We start from the raw sequence: 18326 nt of genomic DNA on the forward strand, positions 1-18326 counted from the left end.
TGGCCATGTCTCTGCAGGAACAGATAGCTGGAATGGGTGGGGAGCCCTGTGGACACATAGAGCGAAGCAGAAAATGTTCTGCCAGGATTAATGTATGTAGACGCCTCCTGCCTACGAGCTAATAAAGTGTCACTAATGGTTTAAATGCACGAAAGAGTTTGCAGCATGTAATCTCCTTAACACTTTGACTAACAGAGATATCCATCAGTCCTGCAGCATGTTAAAAATTCTCTGAAACAACAAATGTGTACATGTTTGTCTTACTGTTTTCCTGTGTACCTCTCTCTCTCCCGGGAGTTTTTTTTTTTTTTTTTACACACCATGCCTAAACCATTTATTTTCCACTCCCTCTTTCTCTCAGTTGACAGAAGGAAAACAGGATAAAGCTGTAAAATACATCCCTGTTAACACCCATGTCGTGACAGGTCACCTTCAGACTACTTTTACTGATAAACCCGGTTCATTGTCCATTTGTCCTTTGGCTCAAGACTGCAGTTTATGCAGATACACATTTAATATAATATATATGTAGATTGCCTTGTTTATTGCACCTTTGCACCTTTTCCTAAACTGTTTTACTTGATTAGAAACCTTTAATACTTGGTATACATCCATCATTGACATCCAGTGTGTGAAAGCACGGTATTAACATTTTGAACACTTGTAAAAAGCTAATATGCCTTTGCAGTTTAGCACTCCAAATGATCTAAAAAAAGATCAAACTAACTAATGTGCAGGTAGCTACCTGTAATCAGCTGCCTCTGCAGAAGTAATCATAGGCAGGAAAGGAACTTCACTCATTTGCAACACAAGTGTGATGACATTACTTGGCTGCCTTCTCTCCATACCTTCTTCAGTAGCCCTGCTGTAAATTACTGAATGGGAGGTCAGTTTAAAAACTTCCCTGTCTGCAAAAACTCTGAAAAACTTGTTCCTGCAATAATATTTCTCTCGAAGATCTCTAGGGGGCCAAACCTAGCGTCTAGGGTTAGAAACACTCAAGTCTCAGTGGCCCAGCCAGTAATGTGAGCTGTGGTCATGCTGTGTGCTTTGGCCTGGAAAAAGGAGCCACTGAAGCCACTGGATATCCATCAAATTGCAATACTACTTAATGTCTCAGAAAACAAACTAGGTATTGTTTGAACATGGTTAAACATCCTATGCAAACATTCGTATTAAAACAACAGATGACAGCTGTGGACAAATGACTAGTTACGCCTCTGGAATCCAGTTGCCACCTCTTTTGTATTTGCATGGACCAATATAACACCACTATCATGTGCTATGCAAGAAAAAAATATGTATATATAATAATACTGAAAAGAACAGCCTCATTAAAAGCAGAATGTATCTAGTTACTGCTTGTTGCATCTTTCCTCCTCAGGGGTTAATTCATGGCGGTGTTATCTAACTATTGGCACAACCGCACTCACAATATATAAAGGTTAATTGTAATGGTTAAGTGTGACATCACTTAAAAACATCTTATGGTTTCTTAGCTGAGGTTTGAAAAGGACAGAGCTGTATGATGTGGTGTAATCCAGATTGATTTACAACAGAGAGACAGCTAGAAAGGAGAGTGAAAGAGTGGGTGTGCACAGGTGTGGGAAGACATTACTGTTCTTGCCAATAAAAATCATTTTAAGACATGTCCTAATCAGTTATGCCAGTTTGACATACACACTTAAAAGCTTGCATGTAAGAACCTGTGCATACATGCATGAATACAAGAATACACACCCCATTTCTGTGTTTTTGATGTATGTACTATACCTGACAGGTAGGTCAGATGGGTTTGGATCCCATTAACTACAAAGAACTTTTTTCCACTGTACTAAATGGACACTACTGATGCACTGAGTGAAACCATCAGCAGCTACTTCCAAGACAAATTTCTAGAATTGATTTGGCTGATGGTGCTCTACAGTTATCTGATTTATGAAGCTTCATAAATGGTACACGTTATAGTGTGTGCAGGTATACGCACACTAACAAAAGCCACACAGAGAGACGTTTCCTGTGTGCACAACAAACCACATGTGAAGTCATCTTATTCACCTATTGTAAGCTGACCTTTTTTACAACAGTGAGGAGAATAGATCTGAGAGTGAGGCTATATGAAAAGGAAACATGGACACTGTACAAAGTGATATGTATGCAGAGGAGTCCATTTCAAGCCGTTAACATAGACATGGCAACCATTTCAAGCCTCAAACATACTTCCACTGACTGCATACTGTGCACACCCAAATGTGAATACATCAAAATCTCCAATAAAAAGTTCACACAGTTTGTTAAACAAAGTGTGAAATGAAAGAAAACTGCTTCCTTTTTTTTTGTTGACTATGCTGCATTCATTCACTCTTCTTGGTCTTGTCACTCTCCTTTCCCTTGGGGTGCAGAAAAATACATTATTCATACACTGTGTGCATGTATCTCTCCTGAACTGAGACCTACTCCATCATAAATTAGTTCTGCACTTTTCACCAGTTGAAAAAGATGGAAAAACTGGAATCCTTATAAATCAGTACATGTCCATTTTCACATTATGCCTTGCAGCTCATGTAACCTTAATATAATAAAGTCATTTTAAGGTCATCATCACCAAATATGTTATATCTTTCAAACTGCATTAACTAATTTTTCAGCCACTTGGGGGCAGTATTCATTTGGCGTCATATTTCCAGCCAGCTGATGAACATAATATTCACTTTCTCTGTGTTTTTGCTCTCTATCAACTCCCGAGGTAATGCACAATCAGTTTTTAAGGTTTAAAATGACACTATGAAAGCAGTAAGAGTGAACCAAAACAGTAAAGTTGCGAGCTGGATAGCTAAACAATGAGCTGAAACTTGCTATAAAGCTCTGTAAAGCTAGGAGGAGCTGCGGAGTCGCTGATAATTCTCTTCAGGTTCATAACTACCAGTGACACCTCTGACACTGTCATTTGATATGTTGTTATTATAAAAATAGTCCAGCCTTTTTAAATGTCACCTAAGCAATAATATTAATACCAAACAAGACTAAATAATTAATAATAGTCATACTCACATAGGCATCAGGGAAGGCTCTGTATTTAGATGCTAAATTCCTCTCAGGCTCAGGTTCTTTGCTCTGGAGCTGAGACCCTCCATGCAAGCTGCTGAACAGTGAAGTCTGCTGGATGCCCACAGTGCCATCATTACTGAGGCTTCTCTGCAGAATCCCCATCCCCTGTGTCTGGCCAAACATGGATAAGGAGGAGGAGTCTGTGGTGGTGAATGGTCTATGGAAGTCTATGGAGCTGGTGGAACTCTTGCTGGAGGGTGGCGAGCTGATGCTTAGTGATGGAGGCCAACTCATACGAGCACTGGTGTCCTCAGCCCCGTTCGAGGAGCCTGACGCGGAGGACGAGGAGTTCAAAAGGAAGGAGAAGCGCTCAAAGCGGGACCCTGCTGAGTCCGTCCCAGTGCCGAGTTCACTGAGCTCCTTCCGTCCCATGCTCATACGATCGTTTGAAAGCCCTGTTTCTGGTAGTGAGCCCGTACGGAAGAGTGAGCGAGGGGCCATTCCATTTTCCAGCGTCTGATCTTTGGATGGTGACCTGTAGCTTCCAAAGATGGAACTGTTGTCCAGACGGGAGCTTGGACCGGGCGATTGAAGTATTCCGTTTCCATTAAGGGATGGGGATTTTAAGTCCTCAGGAGAAGAGTCTGAGGATTTTCTCATTACAACACTGTTGGTAGCAGATGCTCTGAGGGGCAAAGTCAGGCCTCTTGCTCCAGGCTGCTGCTCCTGCAGGTGAAAGAGCACAGTAGAGCAATAAGTTAAAGGATAGGTTCACCGAAATTGAAAAAGAAAAATCAAATTTCTTATTCACCCTTAGAGGCATGCAGATGGTTTTATTTGCCTAGGTTTTGAGATACCTATCTCTGAGATTTCTGCCTCCAGCCCAATACAGTGGAGGTGAATTTTATTTGTGGTTCTGACAGCATTGAAAAATTATATTTAAAGAACTAAAGAACATCTCTTTATAGAAACGGTTTGGCAGGATAATCCACAGAGAGAAGCATATGTTGAAAAAATATGTTTTTTGTAATTATTATGAACCTTTAAAGAGCAATCACACATCAAACAAGACTTAGACAATTATACTATTGTTCTGACCCTGCCTGTCAAGTTTTCAGCTTAATGCCTTAAAGATGAAAGTAACATTTCACTGTTGTTTTCTGAAAAGCATGTGTGTCTAATTTATGTTGCCTTTTTTAAAACCATAGAAAGTTTAAATTATGGAGAAATAAGGTTTTCACTAAGCAAAGACACTATACTGCTTATGGCTCTGAATGTACTATACCTGGTTCTGCTTCATCAGTTCCAGTGGTGACCGTGTGTCTCTGCTAGTGCTCCTCTTCAGCCCCAGGTCAGCAGGCAGAGTGTAAAGTCCGTTGAGGGACTTGTTGGGGATGCCTGTTGCTCCCATCTCATTTGTGAGACTGGTGGGGGATGTATGGATGTTAGAGGAACTTGGAACATCCTCATCGATGGGTGGCAGGGAGGAGTGGAGGACTTGGGGAGGCCCACGCAGGCCCATGCCCCTCGGCCTCTGGGAAGGTCCCATGTTCTTCAGGGTATCCACCAGGCTCTCCATGTCCAACTGATGGGGGGAGTCTATGTTAGGGGAGGCAGGGGGAGTGGAAAGAGGAGCTGCAGGGTCAGAGACCAGCTCCACGCGCATGGCCTTGAACACTCCAGTAAAATGGGATGATTCGTCGTCCTCGGTGGTGTCACGGCTGGTTTGATGCACCGAGGGGAAGCCAGACACAGGGAGCTGGTGTGAGTCCCAACGTGACTTTATCCTCTCTGACTCTGCCTCTCCCTCTCTCTGTCCCTCTCTTTCACCTGCAGGTGCAGCAGGCTCCTCCTGCTCCACAAAGCTCCTCCTACACTCATCTTTTGGTTCTCCCACTGGCTCACTCTCACGGCTCAGATAAACAGTCCTGTCACTCAGCCTGTTGCCAAGGATTATATGTTCCTCTGGAGAGGGGGAAGAGGAGGTGGAAGAGACACTGCTGTGGGGTTTGTATGCTATAGCCTCGAGGACATCAGAGGAGGAGGAAAAGGAGGAGGCACTGATGTTGGTGTCAGGAATTTTGTAACTCAGAGAGTCAGAAAAAGAAGACTCTTCTGGTCTGTATGGTTTATATTGAGAAACCCCCTCAAATTTATTTCTCCATCTATACTCTGAGCCAATGTCTGACTCATTTGACTCAGTCACAGCGGTGCTTGTTCTGCTAAAGTCCACAATATCCTGGTTGACCTCAGTGGTATCGACCTCATTGACCAGAGATACCTTACGGAAACGATTTTTGGAATCATCCTCTTTAAGGGGAGATGAGTTCCTCATGAAGAGGGAAGTGCTCAGCCTGCTGAAGCCTGAATACATTTTATCAGCTGATTCCTGGTCAACTTCTGTCTGCTGACTTTCTGAAGCAAAGACTTCTGAAGCTGCTGTCAGGGACCTGAGAAAATACAGAGAAGGAGGCAAGGATGACAAAAACAGAACGATAAAGCCAGAGTCTGAATTAATAATGGTAACTGGCCCACAGTGTATACATTGCTGCACTGCTTCTAGGGTGTGGTCGTCATGTTATTCCGACAATGCAAATTATACAAAGCAACTTTCATTGCTTGGATGCAATGTCAAATAAAGTTTACAAAGGACTTGTGGATGCAACAGATGTAGAAACTGGATTAGAGCAAAACATGACAGAATTTGAATAAAGTAAACGTTTCAGCTGAATGGGTTTGTGCTGGAAGGATCATGTGCACATAAGCAAAACACTGTCATCTGACAATTCAAGGTTACACTAAGTCAACACTTCTCAATTTACAGTGTTGAACTGTACAAAGCAAACTTCTTAGGAAAAAACCTGTATGTTTTCTTTTCTTGTGCAAGTGTCACTCAACACACATGTTGTCAGCAAAGATGCCTTAAAATGTAGCACTCCAAATCAGATAAGAGCATCCACGAAAGGAGCTACTGCATAGTTGTGTGTGTGTGTGTGTGTGTGCGTGTGTGTGTGTGTGTGTGTGTGTGTGTGTGTGTGTTTAAAGTGGCTGAATCCTAAACAGATATTTCCTCTCCTTGCTCTACTTTGTTTTGGCTGTAGTCTATTGTTGTTTATTGCTCTTCATTTCAGAGCCTTTCTTGTCTTTTTCTGCTCCCAAATTAACTTCTTTTTTTTACTTATTTTTTGAGAAACTAGGGTCTCTGTCAGTGTTTGAGCTCTGAATGGAGTGTGTCTGCTGCAGGACACAAGTTATAATATTAAACATACACGAACCCAGTTAGCAGCAGGTAGCATTAAAAACAGCACTAACAGTATCTCATATTCTTACGTATTAACGTTTTGTCTTTAATTGCTGTCATTTGTTGAGTAATCAGATTAATTTAACTCACTAATAATAACATTAATTATTGCTACCAACTGTGCTAACTGTGCAATTAAACTTTGCAAGCTAGCTGACTAGCATGGAGGTAATCCGCTTTTCAAACAAGATAAAATATGTTCATCCTCAGTTATTTTGATCAACATTATTTATTTAAACAATTTTTAATCAGCAAATTAGTTTTATAGAACAGGCATAAATAAAATGTTAATTAACGCAAAGATAAACAAGCTAGTTAGCTACAACCGATGACAGATTATTATGGGTTTTTTTTTGTTTGTTTGTTTTGTTTTTGTTTTTAAACACATTAAGACGTTTTATATTTGACCTGCAAGAAGTCCAAAATCTTTTCAAAGCTGTGGTGGTGTGATACCACAGGGTGACAAACAGTGTATTTCTGGTGCCATAGTCTTGCCCTTAATTCTGGTGTTTTTTCAGTGGTTCTCGCTAAGTTAACACAGTTTAAACACTGAATAAAACTTGCCAGCGTTAGTTCTGTTGGGATTCAGGCCCAGCAGTCCAACAGTAAACTTGTGTCAGGATAACTTTTATACATACTGTTGCAGTTAGCTAAATTGCACTAATTTAGCTGCTGGCTATCTTAGCTGTTGGTGAGCTTTAGTTAACATTTCATGCATTCTCAATAAAACTAAGTTGCTGACTGAGTAAAAATTGTTTAAATATATAATGTTGATCTAGCCCCAGTTTGTGCCTCTCATGTATCAGCATACATTTGGGTCACAGAGGTGATCATCGGTTTCTCTAAAAGATAATTAATTGGTGATGTTTGCAAAAACCAGGAAGGTCATTAAAAACATTTATCGCTGTTTTAACAGTATTTCCATAATCCCCAAAGACTCTTCTAATCATCTGAATGAAAAGAATATTTCGCCTACTGAAACATAAGAAAGATGTTCAACCTGTTTCCCAAGTTGCCCCTATCTTTCTGTATCAAAACAAAGATGGCGGCCCACTGGCTACATGGATGGAAACAGAGTCACAATAAAAATATTTTTTATCGTGCAGCGGGCAGAATTTTTTAAAATCCAGATGGTTAGAAGTCAGAACAGCGGTAAATGTTTTTAAACAACCTTCTGGGTTTTTCAAACACTGCCAGTTAATTATCTTTTAGAGAAACCAATAGTCACCTCTGTGACCTGAATGTATGCTAATACATGAGAGGCACAAACTGGGGCTAATGTTAATCTAAATAACTGATGACAATCAACATTAGACATTGCCAGCAAACACATTAAGTTGCAAATCTGCTATTATAAAACCGTCTACATCTCAGAGTACTGCCGTCATTTCATTGCTGAGACAATGTATCAACTTTATGAGTGGTGGGCGGGGCTACATGTGTAACTCCGCCTCGACCTCCAGCTTGCAGCAGTAAGGTGACACAGTAAAAAGTCGGAAACCTGATTGGTCCTCCTGTCTACATTCCTAACACTGATTGATGCTTTGCAGTTGGAACCTTATAGCACCAAGTTAGAGATTGATTTTTGAGATAGAACCTTTTCTTTTCTCAAATTTTAGGGCCATCAATGCAAAAAACAAAAAATAAACCTGCACAAAATGTGACTAATTTGTCAAGGAATAGTTTCATGTAAATAACTCATTTTGACAAAAATGTAAGATAGAATCTCATAATTCTAAGGTTATTGAATATCAAGAAAGCATTTCATCAGTCAGGCAGTGGTTCTGAGTTGATCCTCCATCAGTGAACCATGTTTAATACACTTGTGGAACTCTTCACCACATAGCAGGAAAGTTTCAAGTAGCAATTAGATTACGAACCCTGTTTAATTGGCAAAAAGGTCTTGTGATGTACTGTGTGGGCAGCTTCCAGTAAAAGGTGAAAAGGGTGTGAAACTACACACAGAATGCCCATCATGACTAAACAGTCATCAAATTTGACATTAGACCTCAAAACTATTTGACAAAGGTGGTATCACTCCTTACACTTCCATTCAAGTGACAAATAAGCACAATGCCGGGGGTGGATTATTCAAAGGTCATGAAGAATATAATTGCCTAAGTAAATTGCGCAACAACAAAAAAAACCTGAAACCATAAAGGTCACAGTGTGCTGTAGGTAAAAGCACGTATAACAAAAAATAAAGTATAATCAGACATACTTCATTATCCTTATATTTCTTTTTGTTCTTGCCGGAAATTCATTTGCACACAATAACAAAGAAGGGTAATCAGGATGCTTTCTTGAGTAAAATATTTGACATGATTCCAGAAAGAAGTATTTATTTCACTTAACAATTTGAAATATCTGCAGCAGGGGCGGAGTTGTTCCAAGTGAATGTGAGTAGCGATACAAAGCGCCATTAATTGTATGGGTGCAAATAATTTGAGTATCAGTGTCACTGACAGACTTGTCTCCACACATTGACCAAAGAATGAGTCACTCTCATAAAGTCTGTTGTGTAAATCAAGCCAAAAGGTCATAACGAAGAGATGCTGTTTATAATAGGATAAAACAGCTGTTGATTGCATTTTAAAGACTGGATATACATACAGTGACAGATGGGCAGTAAACCACAAACCAGAGTGTAGTTACTCTTTCATTTCAAGGTGAACTGTCTCTTTTTATGTTTTATCCCACAAAACAACCTTTTTATTTAGCCACAACCAGCCACTCTTCCTTGCTGAACTCTGATTGAATAGAAATGTATATCTTAAAACATCTTAATCTCGTCCTCTCAGCCTTTTTTTTTTTTTTTTTAAACATTTTTCCTGTCAACCAGATGGACATAATACTCCTGGGATATCCCTGCATATTCTGGCAGTGATCCTAAACCTCCTCTTAGACTTCACTGTAATATGCAAATTATGCCACATGTGTCATACTGAGACTAGAGGAGACAGGTAGGAAGAACAGTTACATAGACAGACAGTAAAAACACAATGTGCTGCAGTTACTGTGCATACACAGGCACACCTGTAAACCAAGATCTCATGCTAGAATATGTATCAGCTTCAACAGGGACCATAAATCCATATGTACAAGAACACTGAATCACACACCGTTTAGAGAATGTGTGTACTGCACATGAAAGGAAAAACGTCCCATTCAATTATGTATGAGCATAATTTATAGCGTTCTGCCTTGCCTGGTTATGCAGCTCTGAAGATCAAAGAATAACATCTGCCTGATGAAGCTTCTGTGTTATTTTTTTTAGTAAATGTTTAACTCTTCTTAACAGCAAACACTCTTCTTTCTGTACTCATTAACATCCTAAAAAATACCACCTACAGTTTCATTTAGGCTGCTTGCACTGTTGGAAACACGTTGGAGTGAAGCCACCGCCGCATGCAAAGTAGAGCCAACCTAACACGCAATACAACAATGAAAAAGCTTCCTCTCTCTGTCAAACTCCTGTCAGGGCATCAAAATCTCAAACTGGTATAAAAGGTACAGATGGATGCTTAAGATGACATGAAGCTTTTAGTGCAAGTTCAAGCAGGATGAAAACTGTCAGCTTATTTCGTCATCACACTGAGATCCGCCTCTCAACTATTAACCAATTATGTCACTGGGCTCTGTGCAGGCTTTTCTATCATCCGATGATCATCTTAGCTGAAGAATATTCAAACCACTTTACCTGTTTTATCGCTTTCTGCTGTCATTACAGTCTATGCCGCATCACATCTTCACCCCTCCACCACCCCCACCCTGTCTATGGCTCCCCTGGGGGGGGGGATCTCCAATAGGATGCTACTTATAAGGCTCTATTCCTATATATCCATTTTAATTCATGTGAACTTGTGTCTTCACTGATTGAATTACTCTTTACGAAAATAGACACAAACTTACTGCAAATTCAAAACACAGCGCTATCAACATCAGACACAGACTTGAAACAGTACGTCTAGGGCATAGAATATATAATAATCTATTTTAAATATTTGCCAATTAGAGTTTGTGCAAATAGACGAAGCTAAGCAAGCAAGACACATGTATGAACTCACAAGAGAAGCCACCAGGCAAAACATAATTCCTTTCCTAATTACAGGATGAAACTAACTTTTCAGATCTGGTTGACTGTCTAAAAATACATGATTTATATGGAAATTTATGAGTGGGAAAAGAGTGCATGTGTCTCCCTTCTCTCTCTCTCTCTCTCTCTATCGTATGTCACAAGCCATACGGTAGTATGACTTCAGCTACCATCTGTCTGGCTGTCAAACACCAGCAAGCCCAGAAGCTTTACTAAGCTCAAGACAGAAAGTTCAAGTGTAGTTTATACATCATTGTGCTAAAGGTTACTGCAACTAAGAAAACATCACAATTATTCTGTTTTACAGACTGGTCAACACTAAAAATACAGTACTGTATAGATATTTACTGTTTCAGTTATGTATTTACATGGTCAAAATCCTGTTTACTAGAATGCTGTTGATGAAAGACAGACATTTAGTCGATTCACATAACAGATAAAAAGATACAGTAGGATTTTCTCCCAATGTGAATGTCGCCGCTCATTAATACTGTGTATCTTTTTAAGTATGGTATGTGGCTTTGTACTGTAGCAATTTCATGTGCAGTCAGGAACATACTGCCCTAAAGACTTCGGATTGGTTCTGCAATGCAAGTTTTCAGGTCCAATTTTAACAACGAAACCTGGGAGATCGTCTTCAGTCTCCATGAGCAAAGTGTTTAGAGACTGACCAGTGAGCCTAGGAACATACAGTATAGGAAAAGATTTGTTTTCATGATTTTAGATGCAATACATACACTGTGTATTCATTTTACTTGAGAATTATGGTCTTCAGTTCCCCTCACTAGCCACTGTCAAGTGTCAAGTGTTCAAGCAACAAGCTTCTATGGAAGTGACCCCCAGACAGACCTTAGTCTGTGGAAGCCAAGTGTTAAGAGGTAGGATTTTGTGAAGATCAAGTCAAGGTGTGGTTTAAACTCCCTCCACATGTTCTGCTGAAAGAAAGTAATTTACAAGAAAGGGAATTCTCCACAAGTTTGTCATTCCACTTGTGTCTCAAGTAAGCTGTCAGACGACAATCTGTCAGTCAACAATCAGAAAACAAAGGACAAAGGTAAGTGATAGAGCTTGGATTGGAGACCTACAAGTGGCTGGAGTGGCTTCAGATCACTTCAGATCCACAAACATCTCCGTACTCCTGTGTTTATTTCAGCTTTCGCTAGAAAAACTAAAAAGAACAAAAAGCTAATAAAGTTGACTGGTTGTTTCAGTCTTTCATAAACTAAAAAAGCAAACTGAGCCTTGATAAAGAGGCAGAAATTAAGACTGTAGATATGAAAAACTGACAAAAAATATGCATTTCTTTACCAGTTAGACCTTGGGGAGGTCTAACTAACTGGAGAATGTATCTAATAGTTCCCCTCATGACTCCATCACAGAGGAACCCTGTGAGACAGGTGTGGCTGGCTAAATGCTTGTTCATCTTTCAATAAGCATTAGCATACCTGTTCACCAGAAACTATGTTGCTTCAAGTGTAGGATGTCACAACTTGTTTGTTCACAGATAATGAACAAAAAGCAAAACATCCATGGAAATGATGTTGAGCATTACAGAAGCACATACAATGTTGGAAAACTGTAGGCTACTATAACCTTCTTTGTTGATATTAATTCTTAGATTATTTGCCATGATGTAACCACTATATTTCACTTTCTCACCTTCACTAAGCCTGTATATTGTTCCATAATTTTTTTCTTTTGGTTTTTACCAAAGCAGAACACTGATTGACATATAAAACAGTTTTTAATCCATGAAATGTTCAACATCAGCAGCATAAAGCAGTGGCTTGGAAAACTAACTATAACATTTTTTAATTTTGATTTATGTGTTTTGTCATTTTAAAAAATCATTGGATCATCATTGTTATAGCATATATACAGTAGATCAACTTTACCACCCTATCTGATGAACCTACCCCACCTCTGTTTTCTGTCAGTAACATGGTAACCTACAAGCCAGTGCCTTTTACTCACATGTGAAAGACAAGTATTTGCTGCCATCTGGTGGTTTTAAAAATACAAAAAATATAGTGCAGCACATTCCCCTCCCTAATTGTCTAGAACAATTTGCATGAATGAGAAGTCATACTGATACCAGCCAGAAGACCAAATGCAGTTTATATACTGTAGAAAGTGGGAATTTTGTCACAGAGAGAGCGGCGGCGCAGGTGGCCCTGAATGCAGGAGAAGGCAGGCAGACAGGATCAAAAGGAGAACTATTTATTGAAAACGAAAAGAAACTGTGACACGGGAACAGGCAAACTGAGCAGAAACAGCGAACACACCTCAACATAACACTGCAAACCTCAGGGTCTTTAAAGAACTTAAACATACATACCTGTTGACATAAACATGGAACAATAAGTTTGTCATGTGGAGTGACATATGTCACATATAAAGGCTGCATGTAACAAGACAATTTGTTCATACTGTCATCCCAGTCTTACTTAGTTTCTACGAGGGTCAATGTGTAGTAAAATATTAAATAATCCCTTAATACAATCTGCAGCCTCTCTCATCCGTCCTCCTCCCACTAAGTCCAGTTCAACAAATAGGAAAAAAATCATCTAGCGGACAGATAGTGGCAACCAAGGAAAACAGAGCCAGACTGTGACAGGATTATTTTGACGCAGAGCCAGCAGATTCCCCCTCTACTTGTGGTTAGTTCCTGCTGTGTTTACATAAGGTAGCTGCAATGATAAATCTGCACCTGTCACACCATGTATCGCAAATTCCCCCCAAAAAATTGTCTTCCTGAGAAATCTATTTCTTCCATCATGTCATGGCAACAGAAAGAAAGCCTGTTGACTCTGTTGACACTTAAGACACACAAAACAATCACGTTGGAAGAGATGCATCGAGCAGTCTAATATGAAACCACACGCCTATGCACAATAACACACCAACAAAACCACAGCTCATCCCGACAGTGCCACAGACAGCAACTTTTCCTTTTAAGACATATGGTCCAGATGTGGTGTTGTAGCATCACTTTAAGCAACATTTGTTCCAGTGAATTAAAATTCCTGATCAAAGCATCAGATAAAACCAGAAAATAATGCAGCAATGCCAAAACAGAACTGTGTTATATAAATGTGTTCATAAGCAAATGAGCAATCTGGCTTACACCCAAACCTACAGGTGTCCGGACATATTGTGGAGCCAAAGAGGATTATAATTTTCAAAGTTGTAATCATTAACAATAACAGATGTGTGAGACAATTGTAAATATTAACTTACTACTCTAATTGGAACTAGAGCTTGAGGAAGCCAAATTTCACTGCCTTCACTGTTGCCACCTGTTGTATTGCTGTGCATGTGACAATAAAAGCTCTTGAATCTTGAAATAAAACCTGGGATATAAAACATTTAAATGTCATGAGCACATATTGAGTGACCAAACATTCTGAATTCATAATTCATAACACATAATCCAGAAAGAGGCAGGAGAGATGGAAGCCATAAAAAAATGTCAGGAAGCATATAGTGATGCAGCAGCAGGAAGGATAATGTGCTGAGAGAGTGTAGGCAGAGTGTCCAGTCTGTTTAAGTATATATACTGCATATGGACTTTCAATTGTTTTGTTAAGTCAAGGTCATATATGTCTAGAAGGTGTATAGGAAATAAATCTTTTAAGTATTAAACCATGACCCCTTATATATATAAACCTTTGTAATGTGTTCCTTCTTGAAGTACAGCAGCTGTTTTTAAGTGCTAAAACATCCAAAGAAATGCACTGAACCACTCCTGCATCATAATTCACTACTCCACTGTTCAGCTGTATGCTCAGTATGTTCCAAACATAGGTTCACCAAAACATGGCTGAATAAATCAATCATAGTTCAGAGTTTAAATATGTAGAATTGACTGAACACAATCGATCCATTTACTGCCAGTGTTTATCATGCTACACCTCCACACTGTAAATGTATCATGAGGCGTGATCTGTGAGCTACACAGGGATTGATCAACCTGAGCTGGGTACCTGTGCTGAAGGTATTTGATATTGACAGCTCAAAACATCCAGTGATTCTTGATTATATCACCAGACATGGATGTGTACATCAACAAGGGTGTGTTCAAAGCTTCGCAGGTATTTAGTCAGCTCTATACGTAAACAAGACAGCTCATCCAGCGTTGACCTTTTTATCAGAGGAAATGTTTAGCCCTCAGATTTCAGAGCCTTATCAGATGACCACACGGTAAAGTGAGAAAGTTAAGGTTATCCATACATGGCCTGTTTTCTTGGCTATACATGTATATCACTTATGTTAACAGTTTATAGTTTGAGTCTAACCCACCCCTTAGGCTATATGTTGCACAGTAACAGCAGCTACAAGGGAAGCAATTTCCTAAATGACAGCATTCATGTTTGTAAAATAACTCACCTGTTGTGCACTTTCCCTTGATGCTGTGAAGGGTTGTAGTTTAATGACAGCAGACACACAGACACCACATACTTCATTCATGTTCCACAGGCTGTTTGTGCAGCTGGACTCATACAATCAAACTTGAAAACCAATTTTTTTTTTTTTTTTTTCAAAAGAAATAAGACTTACCCCTGATTCTGATCAGCTTGGGCTTCTGGCAGATGCTCCTGCCTCTCTGAGAGAGCCTCGGCAGCTTTGGTACCAGGACGGTGTGTGTCTGTGTTTGAGACTGCCACTTGTTCTAGCCTGTTTATGTTTGTCCCCTGAGTAATTGTATCCACCCACTCATTACTCTGTACAGCCCTATTGTCTTCAAACTCTGTGGCATCTGATTGCTGCTCGATGCAGTGTGTCAAAGTGCCCGTGACAACCTCTGTTATAACAGAAGTATCTGTGACTGCACTTTTTGTGATGTCTGCGCCTTCTTTGCTCTCCTCTCCTCCCCTGCCTGCCTCTGCAGTCAGTGAAACTTGCTCTTCTGCATCTCTAACTTTGGGTGTGATCATGCTTTCCTCTCTTGTGTTGCTGGATGGAGCATGTACAAGTTCAGAATTCCTGCTGTCTTTGTTGTCCAGATATTGTATGTCCTGGTTTGGGAGTTGCTTCTCCTCATTAGGGTGGTCTTGTGTTTCCATGTCCGCGGTCCAGTTTCCCTCTGACCCCTCCCCCTGCCCATCTGGCTTACTGGAGGGTGGAGCAAACTCGCATACCATCAGTGTGTTCACCTGCTGAACCGGTGTGGCCAGTAACTCCTCCTTTCTCTCCTTCTCCCCCTCCTCTCTCATCTGTGGCAATACTTTGTCTGCTACTTCAGTCTCCTGACTTCTTCCATCACTGCCTTCGAGAAACTCAGACATTTCAGTTTCCGGCACTTTAGCTTCTGCCCTCTGACCTCTTAGTAGTTGCTCTGTTTCATTTTGGCTGTCAAGGTGTTCTTCCTTTTCTTCATTGCTCGTTTTGCCTCCTTCATGCTCCATTTTAACAATTAACAGCCTGAACTCTCCCTCATCTCTGTTGTTTATTCCTCTTTCTGTAATCTCCTCCTGCTGTGGAAGCTCCTCCATATCTTTCAGTCCGTCAACCACGCACATTTCTTCTCCTTTGTCCACCGTGTAAATCTCTTCACCCCCACTCTCCTCTGCGTTATCCTCTTCAGCGCTGTAAAAGACCTCCATGGCACTGCCATCATCTGATCCTACACTCAGATATGCAGGGCTAATTGGCACTTCACACTCCCCCACCTGTCCTGAAGGAGCAGAAAAATTCTCCTTTTCTGTCGTTTCGATTTTCATCTCAAGATCCTTCACTGCAGTCATTTTATCAGGTACAGGAGAGGGACAGCCGGAATCAGCGCTCGTCCCGTCGGTGACTAACTCTTTAACTAGGATCCCTCTCTGTTTGGAGTCTGTAACCTGAGTATCTGTCCCCTGGGATGTTACACAGTGAGAAACGGGAGGGGCAGGGTTTTGAGCCACAGACCCGACAGTGTCTTCAACAAGGCTAGGGCTGTCTGATTTCATCCCTGAATGGGAGCGCGTCGGCTCCGAATAAGGAGGAATCTTATCAGTGTCTTGACCAACCAGTTCAGAATATGAATTGACAGAGGAAGTTCTGTCTGGGTCTCTTGTAGAAACGTTAACCATGCTGGAGCCCTCACTCGAAGAAATTACCTTTCTATCACTGAAGTTTATGTTAGTAGAACTGCCTGCAGCATCATCTATTCCGCGAGCAGCAGAGTCATGTGAAGTTGACAGACGGGAGTATATAACACTAGTTTCTGTGTGACATTCATTAAGGGTTTTAACCATGACAGGTTCTGATTTGACATTAACATGTCTTATTATCTCAGTATGAACTTGAGAGGAAGGGGTTGAGAGGGAAGACATTATCTCAGAGCCAAAACTCTTGGGGATTAGTGAGTCATACAAAGCTTCATAAATTGCCTCTTGATTGACAGGAGGAAAGTGTCTTTCACCACTAACAGCCGAGGTTGTGGTGGCACTCCTGGCAATTTCAGGGATAGACCTCTGAGTGCAAGAAACTGAGACTTCATGATGAACAGTAGCAGAGTCTGCAATGAGAGCAGAGGTATCTGCGCGAGGAGCAGGGACTGACTCTGTAATAGTGGAGTCAACATACGCCAGGGAGGCTTCACCACTTGGAGTTGGACTGTCAGCTGTGTCGGATGCTTCAGGTTGATGGTGTGATAATGTAACATTGGTGGATTCAGTAATAGAGATCTCTGTTTTTGTGTTAGACTGCTGGGGAACATCATTATCACACAGGATTTTACTTGCACAGACTGAGTCGACAACTGCTACTTTGTGATCTGAGGTGTCGAGCATCACCGCAGGCCGGCTCGCTGGAATGCTAGGTGTAGTCTGAGTATTAACAGCAGAGGTGGTGTCTGTATGATTCATGGGTGCGGATGAATCAGAATCACTTTTGGATGAGTTATCATGAACAGGAATGTTCTCTTTCTCCTCTGGTGAACCTGGATCATCCAGCTTCAGCTCGGGGATGGTAGCGATAGGTGCTCTTTGTGTTTCCTGATGCACATCAAGAAGGTCGGAGCTGTTTGTCAGAGGGTTCTGGGACTCTGGTTGTGTGTTTATAGTGACAGATGACTGCCATTGTTTGGGCAGAGGGAAATTGGATTCTAACTGGTTTGTCGCCACAGGGGGAGGAGAGGGGATGTCAAATGAATTGCTGGTTTCAAGCTCCGGTTGAGACATGCTGAACATTGTCTTTGTGTTGCCCTGATCCAGCTCCATCTGACTGAGGTCCAGAGGATTCTACAAAAAGATTATTTACAGTTTCACTCACAAAATAATAATGAATTAACTGTAGATACTGACAAGTGAGAACCAGTTTGTGCAATCTCATTTGTGATGACTGCAAGACATAATTGCATAGAGTCACAGAGCTAAGCATCTGTTTTGGTAAGAGATAAAAGAGAAAATCCCCTGGAAATAACACTTACTGCTGATTTTAAACTAGTAAGAAAACAGATGGTTATTGGAAGTTACATATCGTTCTCAATTTGCACAAAAAGAGAGAAAAATATAAACAGGTTATTAAGTTTGAAAATATAAAATCATGGAAAAAAGATTTACATAGATAAATACACCTGATAAATACACTTTGTAAGTTTGGTTTACATTCTACACATTAAACAGCGCAATATGTCATTTCTGGCTATCATCTTTTTTTGGTTACGAACTGAAGACTGAAATTAAAAATCTTTCTAATTGTGCAGCAGACAAAGTAATGTTTGATCCAGAAACACAAGAGTCTTGGTTTGAGAGTCTTGAGGTTTCTGGAAATACCTAAACTACCTTAAAACTGTTTTAAGTGTTGTTCAGTGACCTCCTGGGTTTTGGAAAGATCACCCCAGATTCATATCTCAGAGATACATGCTGATGCTCAGCTTTGTGACTTGACTGTAAT

General features: G+C 40.5%; 1 protein-coding gene across 1 annotated transcript in view; it reads right to left on the minus strand.

Annotated features, from left to right (window-relative positions):
- The window catches only part of crybg2 (crystallin beta-gamma domain containing 2), a 50406-nt gene that overhangs the window by 15252 nt on the left and 16828 nt on the right, over positions 1 to 18326 (minus strand). Inside the window, exons 4-6 of the mRNA XM_044336506.1 lie at positions 15006 to 17671; positions 4334 to 5498; positions 3052 to 3774 (exon numbers count right to left, since the gene is read on the minus strand). Coding sequence (XP_044192441.1) covers positions 3052 to 3774; positions 4334 to 5498; positions 15006 to 17671 — 4554 coding nt within the window. The remainder of the gene's footprint in view (positions 1 to 3051; positions 3775 to 4333; positions 5499 to 15005; positions 17672 to 18326) is intronic.

Source organism: Thunnus albacares, chromosome 19 (genome assembly GCF_914725855.1).
Source record: "Thunnus albacares chromosome 19, fThuAlb1.1, whole genome shotgun sequence".
Lineage (NCBI taxonomy): Eukaryota > Metazoa > Chordata > Actinopteri > Scombriformes > Scombridae > Thunnus > Thunnus albacares.